Here is a 24,679-nt window from a genome sequence, read left to right as displayed (position 1 = left end):
GACAGGCATCTTTGCTCTTAGGTGCTGTCATATTTTATATTATGATTTCTGTTTGTGTGGCTTCTTTTTAAATCTTTCACTATATTGGTGGTACCATCTGCTTTGTTATGTTTTTATCTCTTCTGATGACTTGGAAGTTTTATATTATGTTCTAGTGGCTAAGTTGATAATGAAAACTTTACATCCTCTATTTATTTAGATAGTATCTATTGCCTCCCTGCAATAGTAAACTTCTACCTCCTCTTGCTGCTTCCCCAACACCTCGTTGTAACTTGCTTAATTCTTGTAGTCTGTACCTTTGTTATTTAAATAGAGCTCTATTCCTTTATATATCAGGTTTAAATGGTATATTTGCACCCCCATTTTTAACGCATAAGAAGGACAGCACTTATTCATAACTCCCAACACCTTTCCCATTTTCCTTTCGTAATATAACTAATTCCTTGTTACTGTTTGTTGGCTATATTATTTCTAAATTCTTAATATTTTCTAAGTGAGCATTCTATCTCATGTACTATATGCTGTTTACAAAAAACACAACCAAAACAATGTGACCCAGAAAAGTGGAAAATAAACAAATTTGGCAAAGGCATAATTTTCCAGTTGTTCTTGTCCTGGCTCTATTCAGTGCTGGCACTTTGGCCATGGTTGATCCATTCATCTATTGGTTGGTCAAAGTTGTTCCTTGAGTGGTTTCTTCTAGAAGTGCTAAAAACCACATTTTTGTGTGTTTGCAAGTTTTTCTACTGCTGTTATAGTTGGGTCACAGTTTGCTTGGGTAAGACTTTTTTTGAATCAAACCTTCTTTCCCTGAGGTCCTTTTCAGATTTTGTTCAAATGTCTTCCACCTATGAATGTTGTTATGGAGAGGTTGGAGGCCATGCTAGAATTACTTCCACGTCTAGGTGATATATCTTTTTGCTTATGTGCCCTAGGGATAATTTCTTTACCTTTGAAGCCCGGTGACATTACTAGGATATACTTCAATAATGATTGGTCTATAATAGCTTTTCTTGGGACCTGGCGTGCTCTTTTTCTGTACAGATTCAAGTTACATTCATTAAATCTTTAATGATTTCCTTTTCCATTTGTTTTTATTTCTTTCCTTCTTTAGGAAAAACAGTTATTCATATGTTGCCTCTCTTGTTTTTCTTCCATGTCTGTTATTTTCCTTTAAATCTTCTTTAACTCTCTGATCAGTGGTATTTTTTTCAGTCCTGAACTCGATGTCCCTTAATGTGTTTTTATCCAGAATAACTCTCCTTTGTGTGGCTTCCAACACAATCTTCATTTATATGATGGTTCTGTTCTTCTTTTCCATACTTCCCTGAGCTCTGCTAGCTCCTGGTTCCCTAAGCCCTGGTTCTTGATAATTTCAGGAGTTTCTTTCTGATCATGGCAGTATGTTTGGTCATCACTTGGTGGCACTGTTTTTTCTGGTGAATGTTCCCTATCTGTTATTTTTATTTTTCTGTTCCTTTATTAATTTTTTTTCTTTTCATGTGAAATATCTTTTCATAAGTTTTTTTTTTTCTCCTGGTAGTGGTGATAGTGCTGCCTCCTCTTTCTCCCCCCCTCTTTCTCGCCCCCCTTTCTCCTCCTCCTCTTCTCATTCTCCTCCCTTCTTCCTTCTTCTTCTTCTTCATTTTATTATTACTTACTATCTTTGAGTGAAATGCATTATTTTTTGACCAACTATTTGCAGGAGATATGTGCCAGGGAGAAACTGGAACAGCAATATTCTAAGTTCCATGGTTTATAATGAGGCTTCTATGACATGGGGTGTGTGTGTGTGTGTGTGTGTGTGTGTGTGTGTGTTAGCCTTTACTTCTTCCTGGTCGGCAGTAGGCAACAGTTGTAGGACTGCTCACAGTTCAGTCTCTGTCACCCACCTACTCTCTTGCCATGCTTGTGTGTTTTCTCATTCAACATTTTCTTCTCTACTATTCCTTGGAGCTAAATAGGGTGCAGAGTAGCTCCTCACACCAGCGCTAACTCTTTCTCTGGTTTTCCCATGTAATGGATGTGGGGTACTTTTCCTATCTGAGTGAACTTTGGAAACCTCTATTCTTCAAGCTTTATCTGAGGTCTGCAGCCATAGGCCTCTTCTCTGGGCATCTTACCTCACCCCTCCCGGATAGTCACAGCATTTTGCAGCCATTCCTCACGTAGTTTTGATTTGAGATTACAGATTTCTCCTAATATTCATTTGTGTTTCTGTTGTTTGTCATTCTCCTCTTTTGAGAAGATAACTTCTGAGAGGGAAGAGCAAAGATGTCTTTACTATGCTTATCTTAAATCCAAAAATCATAATAATTTTCTCATACCTCATATTTGTAACTTCTTCCTCTGGGAAAGAAGAATGTGTATTGCTTCATTTTGTTCAACTTGATGCTTTTGTTGCCTCCCTAATCAAATACCTTTTCTTCAGTCTACCTGGAAACACTTGCTTGAGATGTCACCTAACAGTCTTTTGAAGCTCTTGCATTGAGAGATGCCGTCTGCCCTGTGAACTTCCAATACAGAAAGAACCTTTGTTTCTCTAAATTGGTTTGCTGCTTACAGATAGCTGCTGTAACAAACAAATGCCCACATGTATAACAGTACACATAAAACGGAATTTTATCACCCACTCATGTAAAGTACTGACAAGTGTGTCTTGATTGGCAGATGGTTTACAATAAGCAGTGATTTTAGATCCAGACTCTACCATCTACATGGCTTCCATGGTGCTTATCTACATCAAGCCAGCAAAAGAAGGGAGGACATAGAAACATAGGCATAGGTGATTTTATAGGCCAGAACTGTGGTGGAAATACATCCCCTCTCCTCCTGTTTTATTATCTAGCACAAACTGGCACAGATTCTGGGAATCGTAGTCTAGCTGTGTGGACAGGAAATGGAGGGTGGTGGTGGTTTGTGAACAACTAACTGCCTAATTGCTCTCCCAGCTTGCTTGTGATAAATGTCCAAGTGACCAAAGGAACTTGAGTGTTTCTAACCAAATTCGTCTTTTCATTCGTTCAACTAACATTCATTGTGTTCCTTTTGTAGATCGATTCTGTGACCTTATCAGTCAGTTATCTTAACCCCTACCACAAGAATGATAGTTATTTATTTTTCTGCACTGTCTTGGAAGAAAAAAAAATGAGTTCCTTTAAAAAAAAAAATCATTTGTGGGCTTCCCTGGTGGCGCAGTGGTTGAGAATCTGCCTGCCAATGCAGGGGACACGGGTTCGAGCCCTGGTCTGGGAAGATCCCACATGCCGCGGAGCAACTAGGCCCGTGAGCCACAATTACTGAGCCTGCGCCTCTGGAGCCTGTGCTCCGCAACAGGAGAGGCCGCGATAGTGAGAGGCCCGCGCACCGCGATGAAGAGTGGCCCCCGCTTGCCGCAACTAGAGGAAGCCCTCTCACAGAAACGAAGACCCAACACAGCCAAAAAAATAAATAAATAATAATTAAAAAAAAAAAATCATTTGTGCTGACTGAGACTTTCCCCCTTTTTTGAAAATATGGACCTCTTTAACAAAGAGGAAGGTGTACGAATAATTCCACAAGGGCCAGTAGTTAAAGAGTTGTACAATATTGTATCAGTCAAGCTGGATTCGCCTGTACAAGTACATTCTTCTGTATTACTTTCCGTGCATATTTTCCAATTTATAAATGTATCTGTCCTCCAGAGGGAATTCAGGGACCACTATCTTAAAATAGGTTTTTAGTAGTTGGTAGTAATAGTTAATTAAATCCAAAAGGTGTAAGTGATGTGTGGATGTGGGTATGGACAAGTCCATGGGATAAGAAGTTGCTTAATATCATGCACTTTTTCAGTAATAAAATCCAAATTAACGCATACATCTTAATAGTCAAGTGGTTAGTGTTCTTCTAAGCCACACCCATTAAAATGCACCAACAAAACAACTTATATCCCTGCTTCATAGGGAATAAGAGTGGGTTTTATTTGTGTTAGCTGAGCTGGCCCACTAAACCAGCTACACAACAACAATTTATGTTATAAATCCTCTTCCTTCTCGTCACACTGCCCAAGTAGAAATAGCTTTGGAGTAAGTTATTTTCATCATGCCACTTGAGAGATAGAGCAGCCCTCAGCAAGGCGTACTCAGAAACAGAGGGACCATTGTGTCCCATGGGCTGTTCATACAGGAAAGAGTACAGAAGGAACTAAGCCACTTCAGGACTGTTCCTAAGACCCTTGGGTGTCCCCAGAGCCAATTGTGACCCCCACTATTCAGCTTCCTCAGGCGCCCATTCCTTTTCCTTCTTTTCAATAGATCTTAAATGTGCATGTGAACTAGCATCCTTTCTCTTTGGTAACATGCCTTAGAAAGAAAAAGCGTTCAGTTTTTGAACTTTGGTTGTCGAATTAGGTTATTACTCTTTATTTACTATAGGTTCATTGGCGATATTTATTATAATCAGAGTGTAACAATTAGATGTAACAAGTTCACTAAAAGTTTCTCAGATCACTTAGATGGTAGAAATATCTACTGGGAAACAATAATTGTTATTTTAATTTATTTATATACACTTTCTCACTTAATCTTCATTGTTACTTGATGACATAGGGATTATGATCCCACATTTGAATTGAATGTGTGGGACTTCCCTGGTGGTGCAGTGGTTAAGAATCCGCCTGCCAATGCAGGGGACACGGGTTCGAGCCCTGGTCCGGGAAGATCCCACATGCCGCGGCGCAACTAAGCCCATGCGCCACAACTACTGAGCCTGCGCTCTAGAACCCGCGAGCCACAACTACTGAAGCCTTCGCACCGTAACTACTGAAGCCTGTGTGCCTAGAGCCCGTGCTCTGCCACAAGAGAAGCCACCATGGTGAGAAGTCCGTGCACTGCAACAAAGAGTAGCCCCCGCTCGCCACAACTAGAGAAAGACTGTGAGCAGCAGCGAAGACCCAACACAGCCAAAAATAAATAAATAAATTTATTAAAAAAAAATTGAAATGTGGAGAGAGAATATAAACTTCCTATGATCACACAGGTGGCGGGAGCAAGGCCAGATTCAAGCCCAAGTCAGTAGCCATTAACCTGGGCAGATTCTTTTCTGTTAAATTGAATCAGCACAACTTTGCGGCTCTCAGAAGGGTGGCACATTTTCCCTTTCCTCTGGGCGTGTGACTGAAGTATTGCGCTCTGGTTCAGAACGGCTTTTAAAAATCATCTCCATCATTATTTAGACTTTCCATAGCACTTGCTTATTATAGTCTTGCTTTTTGGTGAGATTGAGAACATATTGGCCAGAGAATCATGTTTTATTATTGTCTAACTTGATAAACACAAGCAATTATTTGCTCCGCTTCTTTTTCGTTCCACTTTTCATCATCATTGAGCCCTGCAGTGAAGACCCCAGAAGCACTTATTCCAGTTGTGTATGGCTTTAGGCAGCACTTGGAGAATGAGTCCAAATCAGTCCAGTTAGAATTGGTGTCCTAGACACTCCCCACAACTGGGAGGGCTTTGCTGGCTCAAGAAAGGCTGCAGGTCAGCCCAGGGCAACTGGAGAACATACAAGAATTCTGACTGCTGTGCTGGCTCTAGGCCACAGGACGTGTTGCTTTTCTTATTTTCCTTGGGGGACCTATTGCTGTCTGACGAGGCTTTCTATACAACAGCATGCACCTTTGCAGTTGGATGGAATGATTGGACCCCAGAGGGCTTCAGCCTCTTGGTGTCTTTTATGCAGAGGAGCAGGGCCCAAAAGGACATATTACATAATGTAATTGGAATAATTAAAATAAAGACCAGTGGCCTTTGTGGCAGCTGAAGTTGTGAAATAAAATCTGGGCAGCTCAGCCTGTTGTTGTTAATTTACTTTGACCTCCTGTTTTTCTAGGGTGATAGAGAAGCAGAGCTGGGGCTGCCTTTTTCTCCTCTGTGTGACCGAAAGTCCACCATGGTTGCCCAGTCACAAGTAGGTACGTGTTTGCCAATCCATTGGATGGAACGAGAAGCCAGAGAGGAGTGTCTGGAAGTAAGCTCAGGTGCTCCCGGTGATTCTTCAGCTGGGAACCTGGCTCCGTTCTGCTTGCTGTGCTCATGGCTTTGGCTGGTTGGGCTGATGGAGCAGCTCTCCCCATCCTTCTCCCTGGAGTGTAGCTGGTTCCCAGGAAGATTAGACAGTGACACTCTGCTGTCTCCATCATTCCCTGCCAAGAGCAAAAGGGACCTTCACACTAAGGCAATGACAAGAATTAGCGGTGGGAAGCCCACTGTATTTCAGTCTCTCCATTCTGCATGCAATACCAGAAGTTTCCTCAGTGATGCTTCCTCTGGCCCTGTTTCCAGGACAGCACCATTTCCTGGATGACCCTACTTCCAGGAATGGCTCTTTAAAAATGTTTCCTTCCCCTTCCTTCTTTCCTCCCTTCCTTCTTCCTCTCTCCCTCCCTCCCTCCTCCCTCCCTTCCTTCCTTCCTTTAAAAAAAAATTTAGCACCTTTTTTTTTTTTTTTTTTTTTTTTTTGGTAAAGATAACTTTTACACTGCTAATAACCATAATATATGGGCGTTACAGAATTCTTCAGGTGTGAGGGAGGGTACCAGTGCCATACATAAATTAAATGTCATCAGTGATCTCCACCTTGGAAGAGTCTGAAATCATTCAAAAAATAAATTCAACAAAGATTTATTGATTTTTTTCTACTTGTGTTTTGGGGGCTTATTAATTTTTTTTCATATTAATATATTGAGTTCCTGTTAGGTGTAGGGCACTGCTAGGCACTGTAACAGATGTTATAAAAAAACAAAGACAAATTATACATGGTGTCTGCTCCCAAAGATATTGAACCAGTATTGGGTGGTAGGCAAGAGGTTGAGAAAACAAAATCTATTAGATTGTTACAATGCTAAGGTAGAGACTGTACATGGTACAATGAGATACAGAACAGAGTGTGTGAACATTAGACCCAGAAAGACTTGTTTAAAGGTAATATTTGAGTTGAGTCCTAGGAGATAAGTAGGCAGTGTCTAGGCAAATGGTGATATGTGTTAGAGGTGGATAGGGGCAGGTGGAAGGAAATTGCAGACAAGGATCAACATATACTAAACAAGGAAATTTAAAACAGTGTAGTATTGTCGGGGAATTAATTACAAATAGTTCCATTTGGCTGGAGCAGTGGGTAGGGAGTAGGATGTGGTGAGGGACATGTTTGGAGAGAAAATCAGGTCCAGATTAGGAATAGCGTGTGCTTTTACTTTCCTGTAGGAAATGAGGGCACAGCTAAAGAATTTTAAGTAAGGTTAAAACTATATATAAATTGATGTTTTAGAGTAAGAATCAGCAAACTATATAGCCTGTGGGCCAAATCTGGCCAACTGCTTGGTCTTGTGAATAAAGATTTATTACAACACAGTTAAGCTCATTCATTTGCATATTGTCTATGGCTGCTTTTGCACTACAGTGGCAGAGTTAAGCAGTTGTATGACAAACTCCTTTGCTTAGGTTTTGTATGTGGCCCACAAAACCTAAAATATTACTCTCTGGCCCTTTACAGAAAAGGTTTGCCAATCCCTGCCTTAGAAAGATTTCTCTATCAGTAGTATGGAGGATTAATTGGGAGGGTTTTGAGTAAGACTAGAGACAAGAGCTCCAGCTGGTGCTTCCTGCAATGTTACAGGGAGGAGATGTTGAGTATCAGAGCTAAGGCAATACAGGAGAGAGGTAGCAATATAAAACATTAAGGATTCAGCTGGTTGCAAGGCTAAGATAAAGGCAGCAATCTAGATTAAGTGGTTGAGCCATGTCCCATCTACAAGGACTGGAGGGAAAGCTGATGCGTTAGTTTGGGTTTGGACATGTTGAATGAATTTAACCTGTGAGAAAAAAAAAAAAGGTGAAAATACTGTCATCAAACACTTCAATTTCAGCTTAAAATTATACTGCAATTAACTGCAATTCAAATTTGGCTATCAGTGTTTCTTTATCAGGACACTACTGGTATTTGCTTGGGACAGTTCTTGTCTTGCCAATTACATTACAGGATTTTTAGCATCCTTCACTGCTGGGCATTAAATGCCACTATCTATCACTTCCACCTTGGTCATGGTAAAAACCAAATAAGCATTTGTATATTTCCGAACACTATATTTCCTTTGACTGCTATTTAGTTTCATGTGGCTGTGTAATGAGTTATCACCCTTAGTTCCACATTCTGTATTTTCTCCTGATGTGTCACAGAACACTTGGGTATTTTTGAACTGTTGAGACAGTCAGTCTAGCCCAGCATCAACTATCTCCCCAGCATGGTGATCTCTCAAAGGTATAGTTCCTGATCTGACCCTTCTCCTAGTTTCCAACCCTGTTTCTTCCAATTCTTTTGACCCTCTTCCATCTGGATAGGTCCCTGGTACCTCAAGTCAGCAAATCTAAGACCAAGCCCACCATCTTCCTCCCCAGTCACGTTCTCCCCCATTGTCCCTGTTCTCTCTGCCTTCCTGTTGGAAGTCTCTGACAGATCCCACCTAGAGGCAGGACCACCTCCCGCTGTGCATGTATCTGTGCCTCCATCACACTCTCACCTTAAAATGGCACTGGATCTCGCCTTCCTTACCTTGCCTTTGAGCTATTGCAACAGCTTCTAAAATGAGTTTCCCAGCCTCAGCCCCTATTGCTCTCTCCCTTCCCATCCATCTTGCCAGATTAACTTTCCCAAATAACATCAGAAAAAAATTCTTATTACAGTGCTGCCCAGACATCTCAAGGGGCTTCTAGTGCCTATCTAAATCCTAACCTTTAGCCTGATACTTAAGAAGCTCCCTCCTGAGCTGATAATGACCTGCCTCCCCAGGCTTTCCCTTTCTGACTTCAAAAGAATCCCTAAGCCCCAGTCATTCTCCAGACACATCCTGCACTTTTCCCCATCCTTGTCACTTGGCTTATTTCACCCCCTGCATCTAGAATGAATACCCTTAAGGGCTCAGCTCAAACATCACAACCTCCATGATGCTGTTTGCAGCCTTCTCGGTGGGAGGGAAAATATCCTCCCTCCCTTACCTTCCCAGGGGCCTTTATTTGGGCTTCTCCTTTAGCCCTTTCCATTTTTGTGCTCATTTAATTCCTCCTATAAGCTTCCAAGGGCAGGCAGGTTGTGTTACACATCTTAAGTCTTTTATGCAGCACCTATTACATCGTTTTTTTACATAGTAGATGTTGAACTTGCATTTTTAAGCACTTTATTGAACTATCTCCTAAAAAGTTATAGGAAGGTTATGTAGGAGAAATGGAACTGACTCATGATATTCAGAACAAGGAATATATTAAATGATTAAGACCAACCTATTCTCTCCTAATCTGATCTGGCGCTCCTGTGAAGATGAATTTTAAAAGAAAGATACAACCCATCAGTTGGCATGGGAACATATGGAAAGGCCCAAGTTAATACGCAGTTCCTCTGAAGTTTTGCTGTTTCTCTTCAGGCTTCATTGATTTCATCGTGGAACCCACCTTCACTGTGCTCACGGACATGACAGAAAAGATCTTGAGTCCACTAATTGATGAAACCTCTCAAACTGGTGGGACAGGACAGAGGCGTTCAAGGTCAGTGCTGAATCTTGAAAGCTGGGGGTCAGGGTGGCCTGTCCATGGGGATAGACTTCTTCTGGAAGGGATGGGGGTGGTACTTCATTATTATGTTCATCCTACCTCCTCCTTATAAAAGATAAAAGGAGGACTCAAAGTTGTACTCTCTGTACTCTCCAGGCTGGCCTGTGAGGGGGTGACCAGGGTCTAGGTGATGACCAGCAGGTTCCCAGTACCAACCCCCCACCCCGCATTCTCTCTTTTGGCGGCTTTGCTCACAACCGCATCAGTCGCTGCACTTTACCTGCTGTGCCCAGAGAGTCCTTGCTCCCCATACTCCAAAAGGAAAGTACCACTGATCAGAGTTACCACAAGAAATGAAACTGACTTTCATTTCTAGGTTCAGGAAGAAAATAGAAAAAAACTGAAATTTTACATCACCTTCTGCCACAACTTCACTATATTGAGGGTAGTTTAGTAGTCAAAGAGCACAGCCTCTGGAGTCACAATCCTGGATTAAACATCCTGATTCCATTACTTATTCGCTGTGCCATCTCAAGCAAGTTGCCTCAGTTTCCCCATCTGAGAAAGCATGGATTATACTCATAGGTTACTGGGAGGATTAAATGAATCATTTAATCTCCGTAAAGCCCTTATAACAGGGTCCAGCACAGAGGAAGTGTCAGCTACAATAAAGCTAATGCTCAGTCTTTACTAGTAGTATTACCAGTAGTACAACTCTCCCCTTCTCCTCGTCCATGCAAAACCTTGGGCTTTGTCATAAAGGAGAGAAATGTAATGAAGAAAAAGAAGAAAAGAGCAAGAGAAGGAGTAAATAGGAGGAAGAAAGGCAAGAAGAATATTAGGACAGTGGGACCCCAGGGATGCTTAAGGTGGAGGGACCCAGTCAAGGCTGCTAACAAGGAGGACAGAAGCCCCCTGCCCGAGTCCCACAGCTCCACAGCTCTGCCGGCGCTGGGCTGAGACCTGCCCTACTTATCTAATCAATCTTGGTTGTCATTCAGTGGATTTGCATTTGTGTCAGTCACTACTGTAGCTACCTGGAAGTGTGTGATCCTTTAAAGTTTCCCAGAAGGATGGCACTTTCTGTATTATAATATTATATATATTACTGTATTCCCTACGTTTAAAGCTGAAAATGATATCATCTTTAAAAAGGTCTCCTGCATGACCGACCTCCCACAATCTCCATGCTGTCTGTGCCTCTCCACCTTCCCCAGGAACATAAGGAAATCACCTTACTCTGGCCTTGGGGATCCTGGGATCAGAGGATCTTGACTTCAGGGGGAGGGAGAGCTGGAAAGAAAGAGGACCAAGTGACTGGGTAACTTGGAAAAGTGGTCAGTGTGGAGGCAGGTGGGTGAACTGTGGAACCAAGTAGAAGTCAAGTTTAAATGCATTAATTTCCGAAAGTCAAAGGCAGAGAATTCTTGCGTGGGGAAACTAGTCATATGGAAAATGAACATCTGAAATATGGGGACTGTGGGGACGATCAATAGTCATGAGGCTGAAATCTTGGGGCTTTTTTTTCCTGCTGAATATGGAGACTTTCCCAGCTGTTGAATATGGAAAATAGGAATTACAAAGCTCAGGCCCCAGGAATTTCACGACAGTAACTTGCTGAGTGTTAACCACTCTTCTCTTAGGCTTGTTTATCAGCACACATTTTCCAAACACTAACCCTCCTCTTCCGTATGGTTTTTTTTTTTTTTTAATTTTTGAATTTTATTTTATTTATTTTTTTATACAGCAGGTTCTTATTAGTTATCTATTTTATACATATTAGTGTATGTATGTCAATCCCAATCTCCCAATTCTTCCGTATGGTTTTTTTTGTCCTCCAGTTTGAACAGCATCAGTTTGGCAGATGCAAAGCGATCAGGTGTCAAGAGCTCTGGCTCAGAAGGAAGTGCCCCAATCAACAATTCGGTCATCCCTGTTGACTGTAAGAGTTTTAAAACCACTTGGACTGAGGTGGTGCACATCAATCGGGAGAGATGGAGGGCCAAGGTGCCCAAAGGTAACGTGCTGCTGGGGGGAATATTATCCAAACCACTCAGACCCGCTTACAAAGCAAGGCACTGCCACCCCTGATTTATAGGTGTTGCAAATGAAGCACAAACTCAGGATATAAATTCAAATTGCTGGATGTTAGGATCGACCACCTTTTGATCTTCATTATATCTAACACTCAGTGCACGAGAGAATGAGGCTGACCACCAAGCTTCCTGACAGCGTGACCTTTGTGCTATATGACCAGAATCTTCTCGAAATGAAGATTCTACAGAGAATGGGTGTTGCTATTTCTTGGTTTCTGCTAGGCCATTTTGTCATTCTTATTTCATGTCATGCGGCACATTTTTTTTTTAAATTAATTAATTTATTTATTTTTGACTGTGTTGGGTCTTCGTTTCTGTGCGAGGGCTTTGTCTAGTTGTGGCAAGCGGGGGCCACTCTTCATCGTGGTGCATGGGCCTCTCACTATCGCGGCCTCTCCTGTTGCGGAGCACAGGCTCCAGACGCGCAGGCTCGGTAATTGTGGCTCACGGGCCCAGCTGCTCCGCGGCATGTGGGATCTTCCCAGACCAGGGCTCGAACCCGTGTCCCCTGCATTGGCAGGCAGATTCTCAACCACTGCGCCACCAGGGAAGCCCGTGGCACATTTTTGAGGCCTTTATTCCTTCTTTTATCTGAATGAAGCCTGGCCGGTAGCCACCTCGGCCATTATGTTGGGATAGAAGGGGCTTTAATCCCCTTAACATGCATTTTTATCTTTCATATTCTCAATTTCCCTTCGGCCATTACTCATGCTAACCTTCTAAGATGAAGGTAATGTGCAGGTTAACAGAAAGTTGAAGACAGAAAAGTCATCACTCTTGGTACTAGAAACAAACAAACAAAAAACCCCTGAAATCTGTTCTTTGAAAGCTGAAATTCATTTGCTCATATGCATGTTTGTGTTTATTGAGCATGTGCTACATGATTCGTACATACTACATGCTCATGCTATAGTCTAGGTAGGAACACATCCCTGAGGTAAGTCTTAGGAAGCTGTGATGCCTGATTCCAGAGAGGGCACAGTCGTGGATGGCTCTAGAGCTCAGCAGGGAGACTGATCGCAATGGGGTTTGTGGAGGTGAGCCTTCAATAACAGTCAGTTTTTACCAACATCTATTGAATGCCTACCGTATGCCAGGCTCTGTACTCTGTGTTATTCGCAGAGGTGAATAACAGACATCCTTGTCCTCAGAGCTCGCAGTCTCCTGGGTAGGGGCAGGGAGGCGTTTGTACAGAGTTTCTTTCAAAGTAAGAACGGGAGTTCAGTTGAAGCCTTGCACTCATCACCAGCACCTACTGGCCCCGAGCCCCAGACACTCATTATAGGCAAGGAAAGTTTTATCGCCGGTCACAGCATCCCACACTTTTATCCACCCAGTGTCTGCACAAGTGAGAAGAAGAGTAGGAGTAGACAGGCACAGCACATTCTGGCAGTCTTGGTCCTCAAACATTGGGGGCAGGGGGCTGCTTCTAGTGTGGAAGAGATGAGACCTCACTGCTGGAGTTATGCAAAGGCCAACATTGTGTCCTGTGCAAGTGGCTGCTCAGTGCAGGTGGGGCAAAGGGTTTATCTTTACGACTCTTTGAAGGCATAATTGGGCCCTTATCATTTGGGGACAGAGGTTGCATCCTGAGCTCTGGAGGGATCCAACGCCTCTTCCATATTTTAGGTGTGGCCTCTCACAGTCTATTCAGATGCTTTAAACATTGAAATCCTCCCTGTTGGCAGGCAGTGCAAGCAGCAATGGTAGCTACTGCATCATTTCAAAGAAGCACTCTCATAATCAATTACACTCATTAACACTTGAAAATTCAGTTCCTGACAACACGCAATTGAAAGTGGTACTTCAAAATAATTTGTTTACAGTTATCTGGCTTACTAAAATTACCTTCTGAAACTAATCACCTGGGGGAGCATTAGACAGTTTCTTTTCTAGGAGAAAATTAGCCCTTTAAAAAGAACAGATAAATAAGCACTAATAGTTTTTAAATATGTGAGGTATGCTGATAGAGATAGTCTTAAGCTAACTTGTCCCTAACCTTGGTTGGGGTGCTTGAGAAGGCATCTTGTAGCTAGGATTTGAAGGATGCCTGGGGTTGAGCCATGAATTTGGAAAGGGAGAACAAGGAAAAAGGGGTAGACAAAGGCACACATACATTTCGTGGAAGGATAGTTTGGGTATCAAAGCAAAAGTTAGTTGGGGAAAGAGAGAATTGAATCCCTACTTGCCCTGTGCTCTTTGGCAAATTCAGGCAGAGTCTTTGAGAAAAATTCCCTTTGGGGGATGATAATAGACATCACAGAGTTGATGAAAAGAACAGAAATTATATATGTAAAGCACTGAAAACACAGCCTGCACATGTTTAGTGCCCGATAAGTAGTAGCTGTTATTTTGAAAAACTGGAAAAGAAAGCTAGAAGTTTGAATGCAAAGTTACGAAGGTGGTGGTCAAAATGCCAACCTATAATTAATATTTTATAACATTTTCAGCTTCCCAATAATGCCGTTGGCTGGTTGGCTGGTATTAAGAAATTCAGTTTGCATCTGTTTTTCCACTGGAGATTGGTTTGTGCTATACTATTCCAGGCTGTTTTGCTCATGATTCTTTTTTACCAGAAAACCCCGATTTCAGCAAAGGCTGCCCTGCATGGGGCACTTGAATGTATGTTGTTATTAAATTGATCAGAAATGGAATTGGATCTAAAGTCTTAGTTTCATTAATCAACCTGATTTACAAAGCTAGCTAGGCCAGAACGCATAGTTGTTAGGAAAGATTGAATCAGTATTTTTTTTTTTACAGCTCTTAGGGCTGAAAATCATTATTCCCAAACAAAGATATGTAGGTATAACAATTTGCAAGTCTGATAAATATTGATCAGTTTCCATTCAGGATTTAATACTTTTTAAACATTTTTTTCTGGTGTAAGAATAGTAGGTGTTTAGGTTACCATGCTGAAATATAAACAAAATATATAAAGAAGAAAATAAAAGTCACTCTCCAGCCAAAACAATAAATTTCAATTTACTGTTGAAATTCTGATGTAATTCTTTTTAATTTGATTTTCTATGCATATTTATAAGTAAAAATTTCCCCTTAAGTTGAGATTATAGTGTAATATAGTATTTTCCTTCTCCATTTCTATTTTGAAGATTTTATTCTGATACTGAATATTCTTAGAAAATATGATGTAAATGGCTACATTGTTTGGAATACCATAGTTGAACCATTTCTCTGTTACTGAGCATTTTGGTTTCCAGTTCTTCATTATTGTATATAACATTGTTATGAACATACAAGTTCAGCGGTCTTTGAGCCTACATCTGATTATTTAGGGTAAATTTCTAGATATGGAATTCCTCTGTCAAAGTAGGTGAAAAATTCTAAAGCTCTTGATGTATATTATCAAATTTCTTTCTGGAAAGTTTTTTTTTTAAACCGTGTTCTCTTTCAGTAGAAGTATAGTGAGCGTGCCATTTCCCTATATTTTCCCCCTTTATTTTTCTCATTGGGATGTTTATATTTTTATTACTGATTAATAATAACTTTTTATATATTAAGAATAGTAATTCTTCAGCTGACAAACTGTCTTGCAGTTTCTGCCCTACCTCTGTCCAGTTAGTTAGTTTGTCATATATTATACCTTTTAACTTTGTTTATGTTTTTTAAAAATATATCCTATTTTTATTTTACTACAGATTATCTTCATATTTTTTACTGAATTATGTCTCTATCAACGTAAATGTGAAATAGTATATAATGATACTCCTTTGCAAGTGCTGAGAAGTTTATTGAATTTTTTAAAATTTCCTCCATTGTCACTCAGTTTTTATTGAAACAATAAAAGAGTTTCAACCTAGGTGATTATAAGTAAATTGCTATTTTACAATTAACTTATTCTTTAATATTATTTTAAATATTTGCATCAAGTTTTATATCCAGCTTAACAATTATTTTTATTTAACACTATGATGTACTAGTTTTACTGACATCATTAACATATTTTCCTCATTCTGAGATTTTTTTGTTTTTTGGCCCCGCTGCTCGGCTCGCAGAGTCTTAGTTCCCCAACCAGAGATTGAACCTGCTCCCTCGGCAGTGAAAGTGCAGAGTCCTAACCACTGGACTGCCAGGGAATTCCCTCATTCTGAGTTTTTAATGTTGATTGAATTTTTCTGTCAGCTGAAGCACTTTTGCTAAAATTTTTAGAAAGGTCCAACGGGAACATCTTCTGAGTCCTGAATTGGCTAGGAGTACCCTTCTGTTGTGCATTAAGTTAGTTTCACTCCTTTTCTTTCTTTCTCTCTCTGTTTGTAGGTGGTTCAGGTAGGCATTTCAGAGAAGTATATTAAGGAATAATTAGCCCAATATCATTTTTAACCAAGAGCCTATAGTATCATTATTCAGAAAGGCAAATTAAATGAAGAAATCAATGTATTTCTCCAAGACTGCGCAGACATTCAGTGTGGGATAGAACCAGCTCTCAGGAGGAATGTAATTTATAGATCATGAGGGCTGTGCTCTACCTTAAGTCTTTAGCTCCTTGCTTTTGGCCATTTTCATAATGATCACATCACTACAGATGGTGTGAAATGGAAAGCAGAAGGAAATGAGATTGAACTACAGCGTTTGCTTTCTACTAGTCTAGGAGCCTAGGAGTTCCATGGATGTTAAATCTAAAACCTGAAAAGTTAATTCTTTGTATAGATGTCATCTCTGGAACTGTTACCATATACAAATTAATTGTTCTATCACCTACTTTGTCTCATAGTAGGAAAGATTTTATGTATATTAATATTTCACCCTGAAAATATAAGGGGATTGGATTACAGTGGAACAGATGTTCCTTCTGTCAGTTTATTTTCTCTTTTCTTATTTATGTGTTTGCTTGTTTTTGTCTACTTATTTTGAGTAGTAGCACTGGATGCTGATGGCTGATCACACTAATATCAGATATTTCAGAGATACAAAGAAGAGATGGGAGTAAAGTAGAGAAGTTGTAGAACATTTCAGAGCCATCCATTGGAACATGATTGCTGCAGAGAAAGGAATCATGTCGGATCTGATTATGATGTCATAAGAGCTACCATTCACTAATTTAAACATTAATTGCCTGCTGTCAACTGTAGTTGAGCCCAAACAGACTTGTTTCTGAAATGTACCCCCCGCAGTTTTTTGGGGGTTTTTTTTGGCTAAATTTTCCATAGAAAATTGGTCTGACTCAGTTGTCAAATGAATTTTTCTTGCTCAGATAATATGTTGCACTCTTGTAGCAAAGCAGAATTTAACACCTTCAGCTTTCATCAAAATTACTTTTAACTTGGGGATATTTTGAATGTTGAAAGTTTGCAGCAGATTCAGTGGGGATTCTGTGAGAGGATTATACATTATTTTACCTGATATCTGAGTATAAGTGAATTCTCTTCCCCCTTGGCCCTCTTTCCCTCTCTGTGTAGTAAGTACAGTCATCTTTTTACTTACCTATAGTCAAATACAGTCAAATGGCTAATTTTTTTCAGGATAGGACTTTAGGGTGTGTATAGTTCCTGTATTTTATACTGGTCTGGATTGCTGATGATGCAATATGAGTCAGGTTCATTGGCAGATAGGGTGAATCACACCCTCTGTGTACATTTCATTTAGTCAACAAATACTCCATGAACATCTGCTAGGTGCCAGGCGTTATACCAACCACTGGGAATTCAGTGATGGAGATGACATTTGACCTTTGTCCTTGGGGCATTAACAGAAGGATAAGAGAAAGTCTGGACGAACATTCTAGGGAGCCTTCTGTGGGCCTGCAGCCTACTGAGAATGCCATCTCCCTATCTTCTGCAAGGGCATTCTTTTACTCTTTAGTTGTACCTTTCTGTAGGAGTCAGAAGACATATTATACTATATATGCACATAATTACGCAATTTTGTTAAGAAATTTTTCCTTACCTTTTCACTGTAAGTTATAAATACATCCTGTTGGGAAGTAGAATACCATGAAATATTGAATGGCAAACATTTAAAATTTAAATCAGCGCTTATCAATCCTTATTGCGTGTTAGACTCATCTGGAGAGCATTAAAAACATCCTATTCTTGCCTCTCTCCCTCCAGAGTCTGATTTAATTTGTCAGGGGTGAGGCCAGGGTATTGGTTTGGATGGGTGGTTGGATGAATCAATGAAAGGATGAATGAAAACTTCATAATATATTAAGGAGGACATCTGAGCCAGGCAAATGTAAGGGCAGGAAGAGTAAAATGAAGCCAGAGGTCATAGACATGCACAAAATACGCCATAAAGCCCGGCGAACGTGTGAACCTGGAACCAAATCTGGGCTTTGTGCTCTTTAGCAGCTGAAACAAGGGGAAACGTGATCACATGCATAACCACTCTGGTGCCCATTAGATTAAAATCTCACTTGTCATCTATGAAAGCCAGCTGTTTTCAGGACCAGGGCTAACCAAGGGAAGTAAAGAAGACCCCTGGTAATGAGGTGTGGGACATTTGTAACACATCTAGAGAAAAAAATGCAATAATGCTTTTCATAGTGGAGGTTGGAAGCCCTTTTGAGTGAATTGAATGCTAGACAGTGAGTCGGTAGACCTTAAGGGAGGATTGGTTTCTGTTAGGTGCCTTCCATTGGTCTCTGTAGGTTACTTCCTACAATCCAGCTCCACTTCATTGCCTCCAAGGCTCTGCATGATCTCAACCTTGCATGTCCTTGGTCACTTGACCACATCATCTGTCAGTAACCCCTTACTAAATTTGCTTTAGCCATACTGGCTAACTCATTGTCCCTGGAACATACCAAGCTCATTCCAGTCTCACGGCCTTACACTTTTTATTTCCTCTGCCTGGAATGCTCTTTTTTCTTGATTATTGCATGGTCAGCAATTCATCATTCAAGATTTGGTCAAATGTCACCTACTTCACCTCCTTACCTAATGCCACCTCCTTCCCTTGTGCTGATCGTGTTCCATCATATTACTCTGCTTTACTTTTTTGTAAAACTCTTTTCATCATCTGAAATTATCCTAGTGATTTGTTTGCTTAATTATGGTATTTTCTGCTCCGTAAGTCTTCTTGCTTGCTGCTGTATTCCCAGTGCCTAAAACAGTACTTGACACTGTAGCTGCTCAATAAATATTAGTTGAATGAGTGTATCCATTTTTTCATGAATCCTTGACCATAGGCAATTACACTATGTTTTTGATTAAACACAGAGCCAGACCCTATCACAGTCAACCAAATTGGAAATAAGGCCGACATCCTCTCATTAAAGAGGAAGACACAGACCAGCATCCCTGGCCAAACTAAAGGCCACCTCTCATCCTGTGGACAGTTTGAAGACCATGTTTTTTTGGGAGGCCTAACTACCCTCCTCCTACTTTTAAATTCACAGACAGTGGCCTGCAACAGTATTATTCTAGTGGTGGTTATTTTCCCTGTATTTTGGTTTTGTAATCAGGTTTTTTATGTTTAAACTCCAGTTCCTAAGCAAATCTACATGAAACTTCAGTTTTTACTGGGCTGTGGGAGAGCTTTGTAATGTCTCTGAGCCTCAATTCCACATTTGTAAAATAGGGTTACGATAATAGTCACTGCCATATGAGGTTGAGAATGAGAGGAAGTAATCCTTGGAAAGCACTTAGTATAATACCTGGCATAGAGGACACACTCAAGAGAACTTATTGATGGTAATATTAATATTAATAATGCCAATTACAGTATTGGTTTATTAATTATTATTATCCTTATTATTACTTTCTCCCCATCCCCTTCTTCTAACCCACTGTTTTCAGAAATGACATCACCATGAACAGATTTTATTGGTTTCCTGAATATACATACCAAACTGACTTGAATTAGCCAAAATTATACCCCAAACACACAGTAAACACCTTAGGTCATTTTAATGCATTAATTCCCAATGCAAATTCTTGCTTTTGTTCAAAGAGACAATTCTCCTAATGGCATGACCTCTTTTTATCTTTTCTCCACCTTTCCTGGCTTGTTCTGGATGCAGAGGAGAAGGCCAAGAAGGAAGCAGAAGAAAAGGCTCGCCTGGCCGCAGAGGAGAAGCAAAAGGAAATGGAAGCCAAAAGCCAGGCTGAAGAAGGTGCATCTGGTAAAGCCGAGAAAAAGGCATCTGGGGAAGCTAAGAATCAAGTCAACGGAACAGGAACAAACAAAAGTGACAGCCCTCGTGGGCAAGATTCCAAAGCTGGGAAGTCATCAGGAGAAAAGCAACAGAATGGTGAGTAGGATTGCGCTGGTGAAAGGCTCTTTTCAGGGCGCTAATGATGTGATGGATGGACGCTGGCAAAGAACTGCCCCTGTGAGGACAGGTCACAGAGCACGGCCGCCCTGGCCATCCAGCTGCTGCTGATCATACCTCGCTAGGCTGTGGATCCTATTAGGATCCCATCCAAAGCAGCCAGAAGCTTGCTTAGGCCATGCTCTCTGGGGAGATTTATATCTTTTGGGCCCTTTCCAGCTGGGTAGTTCTGGAGACTCTGGCCAGCGCCTGCCTACCAGCAGGGGAAATCCCTATTAGCAATCCCAGCACATTCCTGAGTGCTTAGCGCAGGAATGGATGAAGGGAAAGGCAGTCTTCCGTAGGTACCATCCCCCTGGCAAGGCCGGCACTCATGTCTGCCTAAGGTCTATTTCCAGAGTATTGTCTGTATATCTGTAGGTGAACAAGTGTGTACATTAGGATGACCAGTCGTCCCAGTTAGCCTGGGAATGAGCGGTTTCCTGGGATTCAGGGCTTTCAGTAGTAAAACCAGAAAAGTTCCAGACAGACCAGGATGAGCTGGTCACCGTCGTGTGCATACAGTTGATGATTTCTTATACTTAATGCGACAAATATTTATTGGTTAACAACTCTGTGCCAAGCACTGCTCTTGGCACTGAGAATTTAGAAATGAAAAGGCCACAAGAAGTCCACAATCTCCTAGGGGATATGGACACCCTCAGAATTAATTCTGAGCCGGTAACAGTAGTGGCATGGCAGATAAAATACCCAAGGGCCGTGTGCAGAAAAGAGGAGCTTTGTTGGGTCTGGGGATTGCAAGATGTAGTAAATGTCAAAGAAAGCTTCAAGAAGAGGTGATGTCTAAGCTGCGTTTCAAATGCTGAAATTTGGGGGGGCACAGGGACTTCTCAGCCAGAGAGAATACGATGAGCTAATGCATAGGGGCATGGAATTGCTTACCTTGTTTAGGGAAGAGCAGGAAGTTCAGAGTCACTGGAGCGTTCAAGTGCCAGGTTGTGGCATGGTCCTTTGGCAGTCAGACAGACCTGGATTCAAGTCACAGCTGTGCCTCTCACTTCTTGCTGGCCTTGGCCAGGTTACATAACCTTCCATTGTCTCTGTAAAATGTGCATAATAATAACTGCTCACAGCCTGGGCCACTTGTGAGCTTCCAATAATAATAATGGTAGCAAAAGCAACAATGACAATAAAACAACTAGCATTTATTGATTATACACCAGATGCTGTTTAAAATTCTCTCTTGGGAATTTCCTGGTGGTTCAGTGGTTAGGACTCGGCGCTTCCACTGCAGAGGGCCCGGGTTCGATCCCTGGTGGGGGAACTAAGATCCGGCAAGCCACGTGGCGCAGCCAAAAAATAAATAAAAGACCATCCTTTAAAAAGAATAAAAATAAATAAATAGATAGATAAATAAATAAATAAATTCTCTCTTTACATACACTCTCTCACCTGCCTGGTAGGTCCAGGTGATCTCCTCTGAACCATGGTCTAGCTATTATGCTACACAGCCCAAGTAAATGAGAAATACGTAGAAAGTGTTTATTTAGCATGACACTCTCCAATTATTTTTGCAATTGACATATATAACATGTAGAACAGAAAACAATGTTTTAATACATGTAATAATGATAAGAGCTCATGTCAGGACTTCCCTGGTGACGCAGTGGTTAAGAATCCGCCTGCCAACGCAGGGGACATGAGTTCGATCCCTGCTCCCGGAAGATCCCACATGCCGCGGAGCAACTACTCCTGTGTGCCGGCAACTACTGAGCCTGCACTCTAGAGCCTGTGAACCACAGTTACTGAGCCCACGTGCCACAGCTCCTCAGGCCCTCGTGCCTAGAGCCCGTGCTCCGCAACAAGAGAAGCCACCGCAGTGAGAAGCCCGCACACTGCAACGAAGAGTAGCCCCCGCTCGCTGCAACTAGAGAAAGCCCGCGCACAGCAACGAAGACCCAAAGCAACCAAATGAATAAATTAAATAAATAAATAAAATGAAAAGGTGTTTTAAAAAAAAAAAGCTCATGTCGTGTTCCAAGGGCTTTGCCTAAATTCCTTCAGGTAAGCCCCATGAACACCCCAGGAGGCAGGGAAGGCCATCATCCGACTTGCCCAGCCCCTCAGCGGCCAGGTTCTGGAGATAGCTCGTAACTAGTTTGCTTTGTATTCAAGTGCATCATAGGTGAGAAAATATGTTCAATTCAATAAGAATTTCTAATACAGCTGTTGGAGTTTTAGAGAGCAATGCAAAACACCCCTGTCTTCCCCTACTGAGGGTGGAACCAACTGAGAGGGAGATACCAGAATCAGAAAGTGATCACAATGTTAGCTCCACTGCAACTGGAGCTGAACTGGAAAACACAGACTTGATCTGCTGAGCACATGGGCTTCTGCACACATCTGCCCTGAACTGGGCATGGCCCATGGGACACTGGCAGAGCAGGTGGGTTCAGGCCTCGCCCCTCACCCCCAACTCCACACCTAAGCAGGCTGCTTCTGCAGTAACAGAAAAGGTGTGTGTCTCGTGGAAAACGCATCTCAGAGGGGGGGCTGGGGGCTGGAGAAAGGGGTGGCTGGGCTGAGTTGTGCATACTCAACTCTTCCTTCTAGATGAGTCTCTCCTTCCCAGAGGGGGAATATGTAAGGACTGGTGAGAAAGGCAAGATGTGTTTCTTCCCTACTTTTTTTTCTGTTAGGGAAGTGGGTTTAAAATGTCTTTCCCTTAATAAAAACAGCCATTACTATGTCAGTAACATTTATGGAATGCTTAGTATGTGCCGGACACCGTACGTGGGATTTTACATACATTAAATCATTTAAAACTCCTAACAACTGTATGAGGTAGATATACTCATTTCCATTTTGCAGATGAGGAAACCGAGACTCAGAAAGGTTAAATCACTTGCTTAAGGCCAAGCAAACATTAAGTAGAGATTTCAGGTCAAATAGGAATATGTGAGTCCAAATTCTGTTTTCCTTAACCAGCATGCCCTTATTTGTGAGGTTCGGTGCTGTTGGTGAGAGTAGGAAATAGGAGGAATATTGAGACCCAGCTACTGTCCACAAGAAGCTTATAATCTATTTATTCCAGGGGTTGACACACTCTTTCTATAAAGGACCAGACAGTAAATTTTATGCTTTGCAGCCATACAGTTTCTTTTGCAACTACTTAACACTCTTGTTTTAGCACAAAAGCAGCCACAGGTAACATGTAAACAAGTGAGCATGGCTATGTTGCAATAAAACTTTATTTATGAAAATTTAAATTTTCACATGTCATTAAATATCCTTCTCTTTTTTCAACCATTTAATCATATTAAAAAATGTTTTCAGGTTGTGGGACCTATATGACCAGGCACTGGGGCCACGTTTGGCTCATGGGCCATAGTTTGCCAACCCCTGGTCTGGTCAGGGAGAGAAACCAATGAATACAAACATGCTGGTGACAAAGGAGGTTATACATTCTACGAGACAGGTATAAACAAATACCAGAGAGGGCAGAGGTGGCAATCATTTATTTTGAAGATGGTTAGGGTGAGTGCCTGAAAGAAAACAGGAGCCTGAGCCTTTAGCTAGGCTGGATTGACTCACAACTGCATTCATTTCCCAAAGTAAGCAGTAGTCTACCACTTCCCTTAAAAATTAAGTATTAAATGAGAGGTGGGAAAAGAAATCAATTTTGAGCAATAATAATAAAGGCTAATGGTGGTTCGGGACTTGGTTGCAGCAGCCTAATTAAAATGATTTATAACTGCACAGAAAGGCTCTTTTGTTTCCCCCCGTTTATTGAATAACAGCTCACATCAGCCGTTAGTCCATATTCAACCCATGGGAAATTACCTAATGGATTCTGTTCAAGGAACATCATCAAACAAACATGTGTCCCTTTCCCGGCACCCTTCTTTGTGGTCGCTCAAGATACTTCCAGGATGGAGCTGAAGGATATTGGCTAATTGTGGTTCTAGACATTTGGTCCTCTATCGGCGATCATGGGAACCCCTAAGCTTTGGTCTCCATCAAGGTACTTTCCTCTTTAGCCTCCCCAACCCTGACTGAGGAGGAGGCAGGCTTCCACAGGCTGCTGGCTGGCATCCAGCACATCAGACTACTCCTGCTGACTTCTGGAAGACATCCTGGCCTTGCTGCAGCTGTGGGTAAAGCTCCAGTCCAGGGCAACCCTGAAACCTTAAAGTATTGTGCATTAGAGGTGCGAAGTCTCATTGAGGAAAGAAAGACCATTTTTCTGTAGGGAATTAGTTTGACTACAAGGCTCAGGATCATCCTTGAGCTCATTTCTGGCATCCTTAAAACAGGGAAAAGCCAGTGTTGGAACTGTTCCACGGAGTTTCCAAAGGAATCCATCTATTTTGGCCATTGGTGGTGGTTACGTGCAATGACCATGTGCTTCACTCAGACTCCTCCTGCTTGCACTGTGGCCAGAGTTGACTCCCCTTCCCTCAAGCTTAAAATTTGTCAAATTCCATTAAAACTACTTATTTTGTAGAATGTAGCCTAAAACGGTCTTGAATTATCCTTGGGTAACCATTTCTATATAAATCTATAGGCCAAAGGCATTTAAAAATGGCAACAGTAAATGGAAGTCTGAAATCTAGAACTTAAGCTTCATAGGGAAGTTGCAAAATACAGTACTTGAGAGCTTGGCCTCTAGAATCAGACCTCTCTGTGTATGTTACGGTAAATTATTTTATCTGTGCTTTAGGTTCCAGAGCCATAAAATGGAGATGATTCTGTGAGTTTTTGCTTAAGACTATTTA

General features: G+C 41.5%; 1 protein-coding gene across 8 annotated transcripts in view; it reads left to right on the top strand.

Annotated features, from left to right (window-relative positions):
- The window catches only part of PDE1C (phosphodiesterase 1C), a 525,463-nt gene that overhangs the window by 461,487 nt on the left and 39,297 nt on the right, over positions 1 to 24,679 (top strand). For all 8 annotated transcript variants that reach the window (XM_068549261.1, XM_068549257.1, XM_068549256.1 and 5 more), the window contains 4 exons: positions 5,869 to 5,950; positions 9,449 to 9,569; positions 11,417 to 11,592; positions 19,650 to 19,880. In XM_068549261.1, the coding sequence (XP_068405362.1) occupies positions 5,869 to 5,950; positions 9,449 to 9,569; positions 11,417 to 11,592; positions 19,650 to 19,880 (610 nt within the window). The remainder of the gene's footprint in view (positions 1 to 5,868; positions 5,951 to 9,448; positions 9,570 to 11,416; positions 11,593 to 19,649; positions 19,881 to 24,679) is intronic.

Source organism: Eschrichtius robustus, chromosome 8 (assembly GCF_028021215.1).
Source record: "Eschrichtius robustus isolate mEscRob2 chromosome 8, mEscRob2.pri, whole genome shotgun sequence".
Classification (NCBI taxonomy): domain Eukaryota; kingdom Metazoa; phylum Chordata; class Mammalia; order Artiodactyla; family Eschrichtiidae; genus Eschrichtius; species Eschrichtius robustus.
The sequence above is the reverse complement of the archived record's forward strand: the minus strand, read 5'-3'. Positions and strand labels throughout refer to the sequence as shown.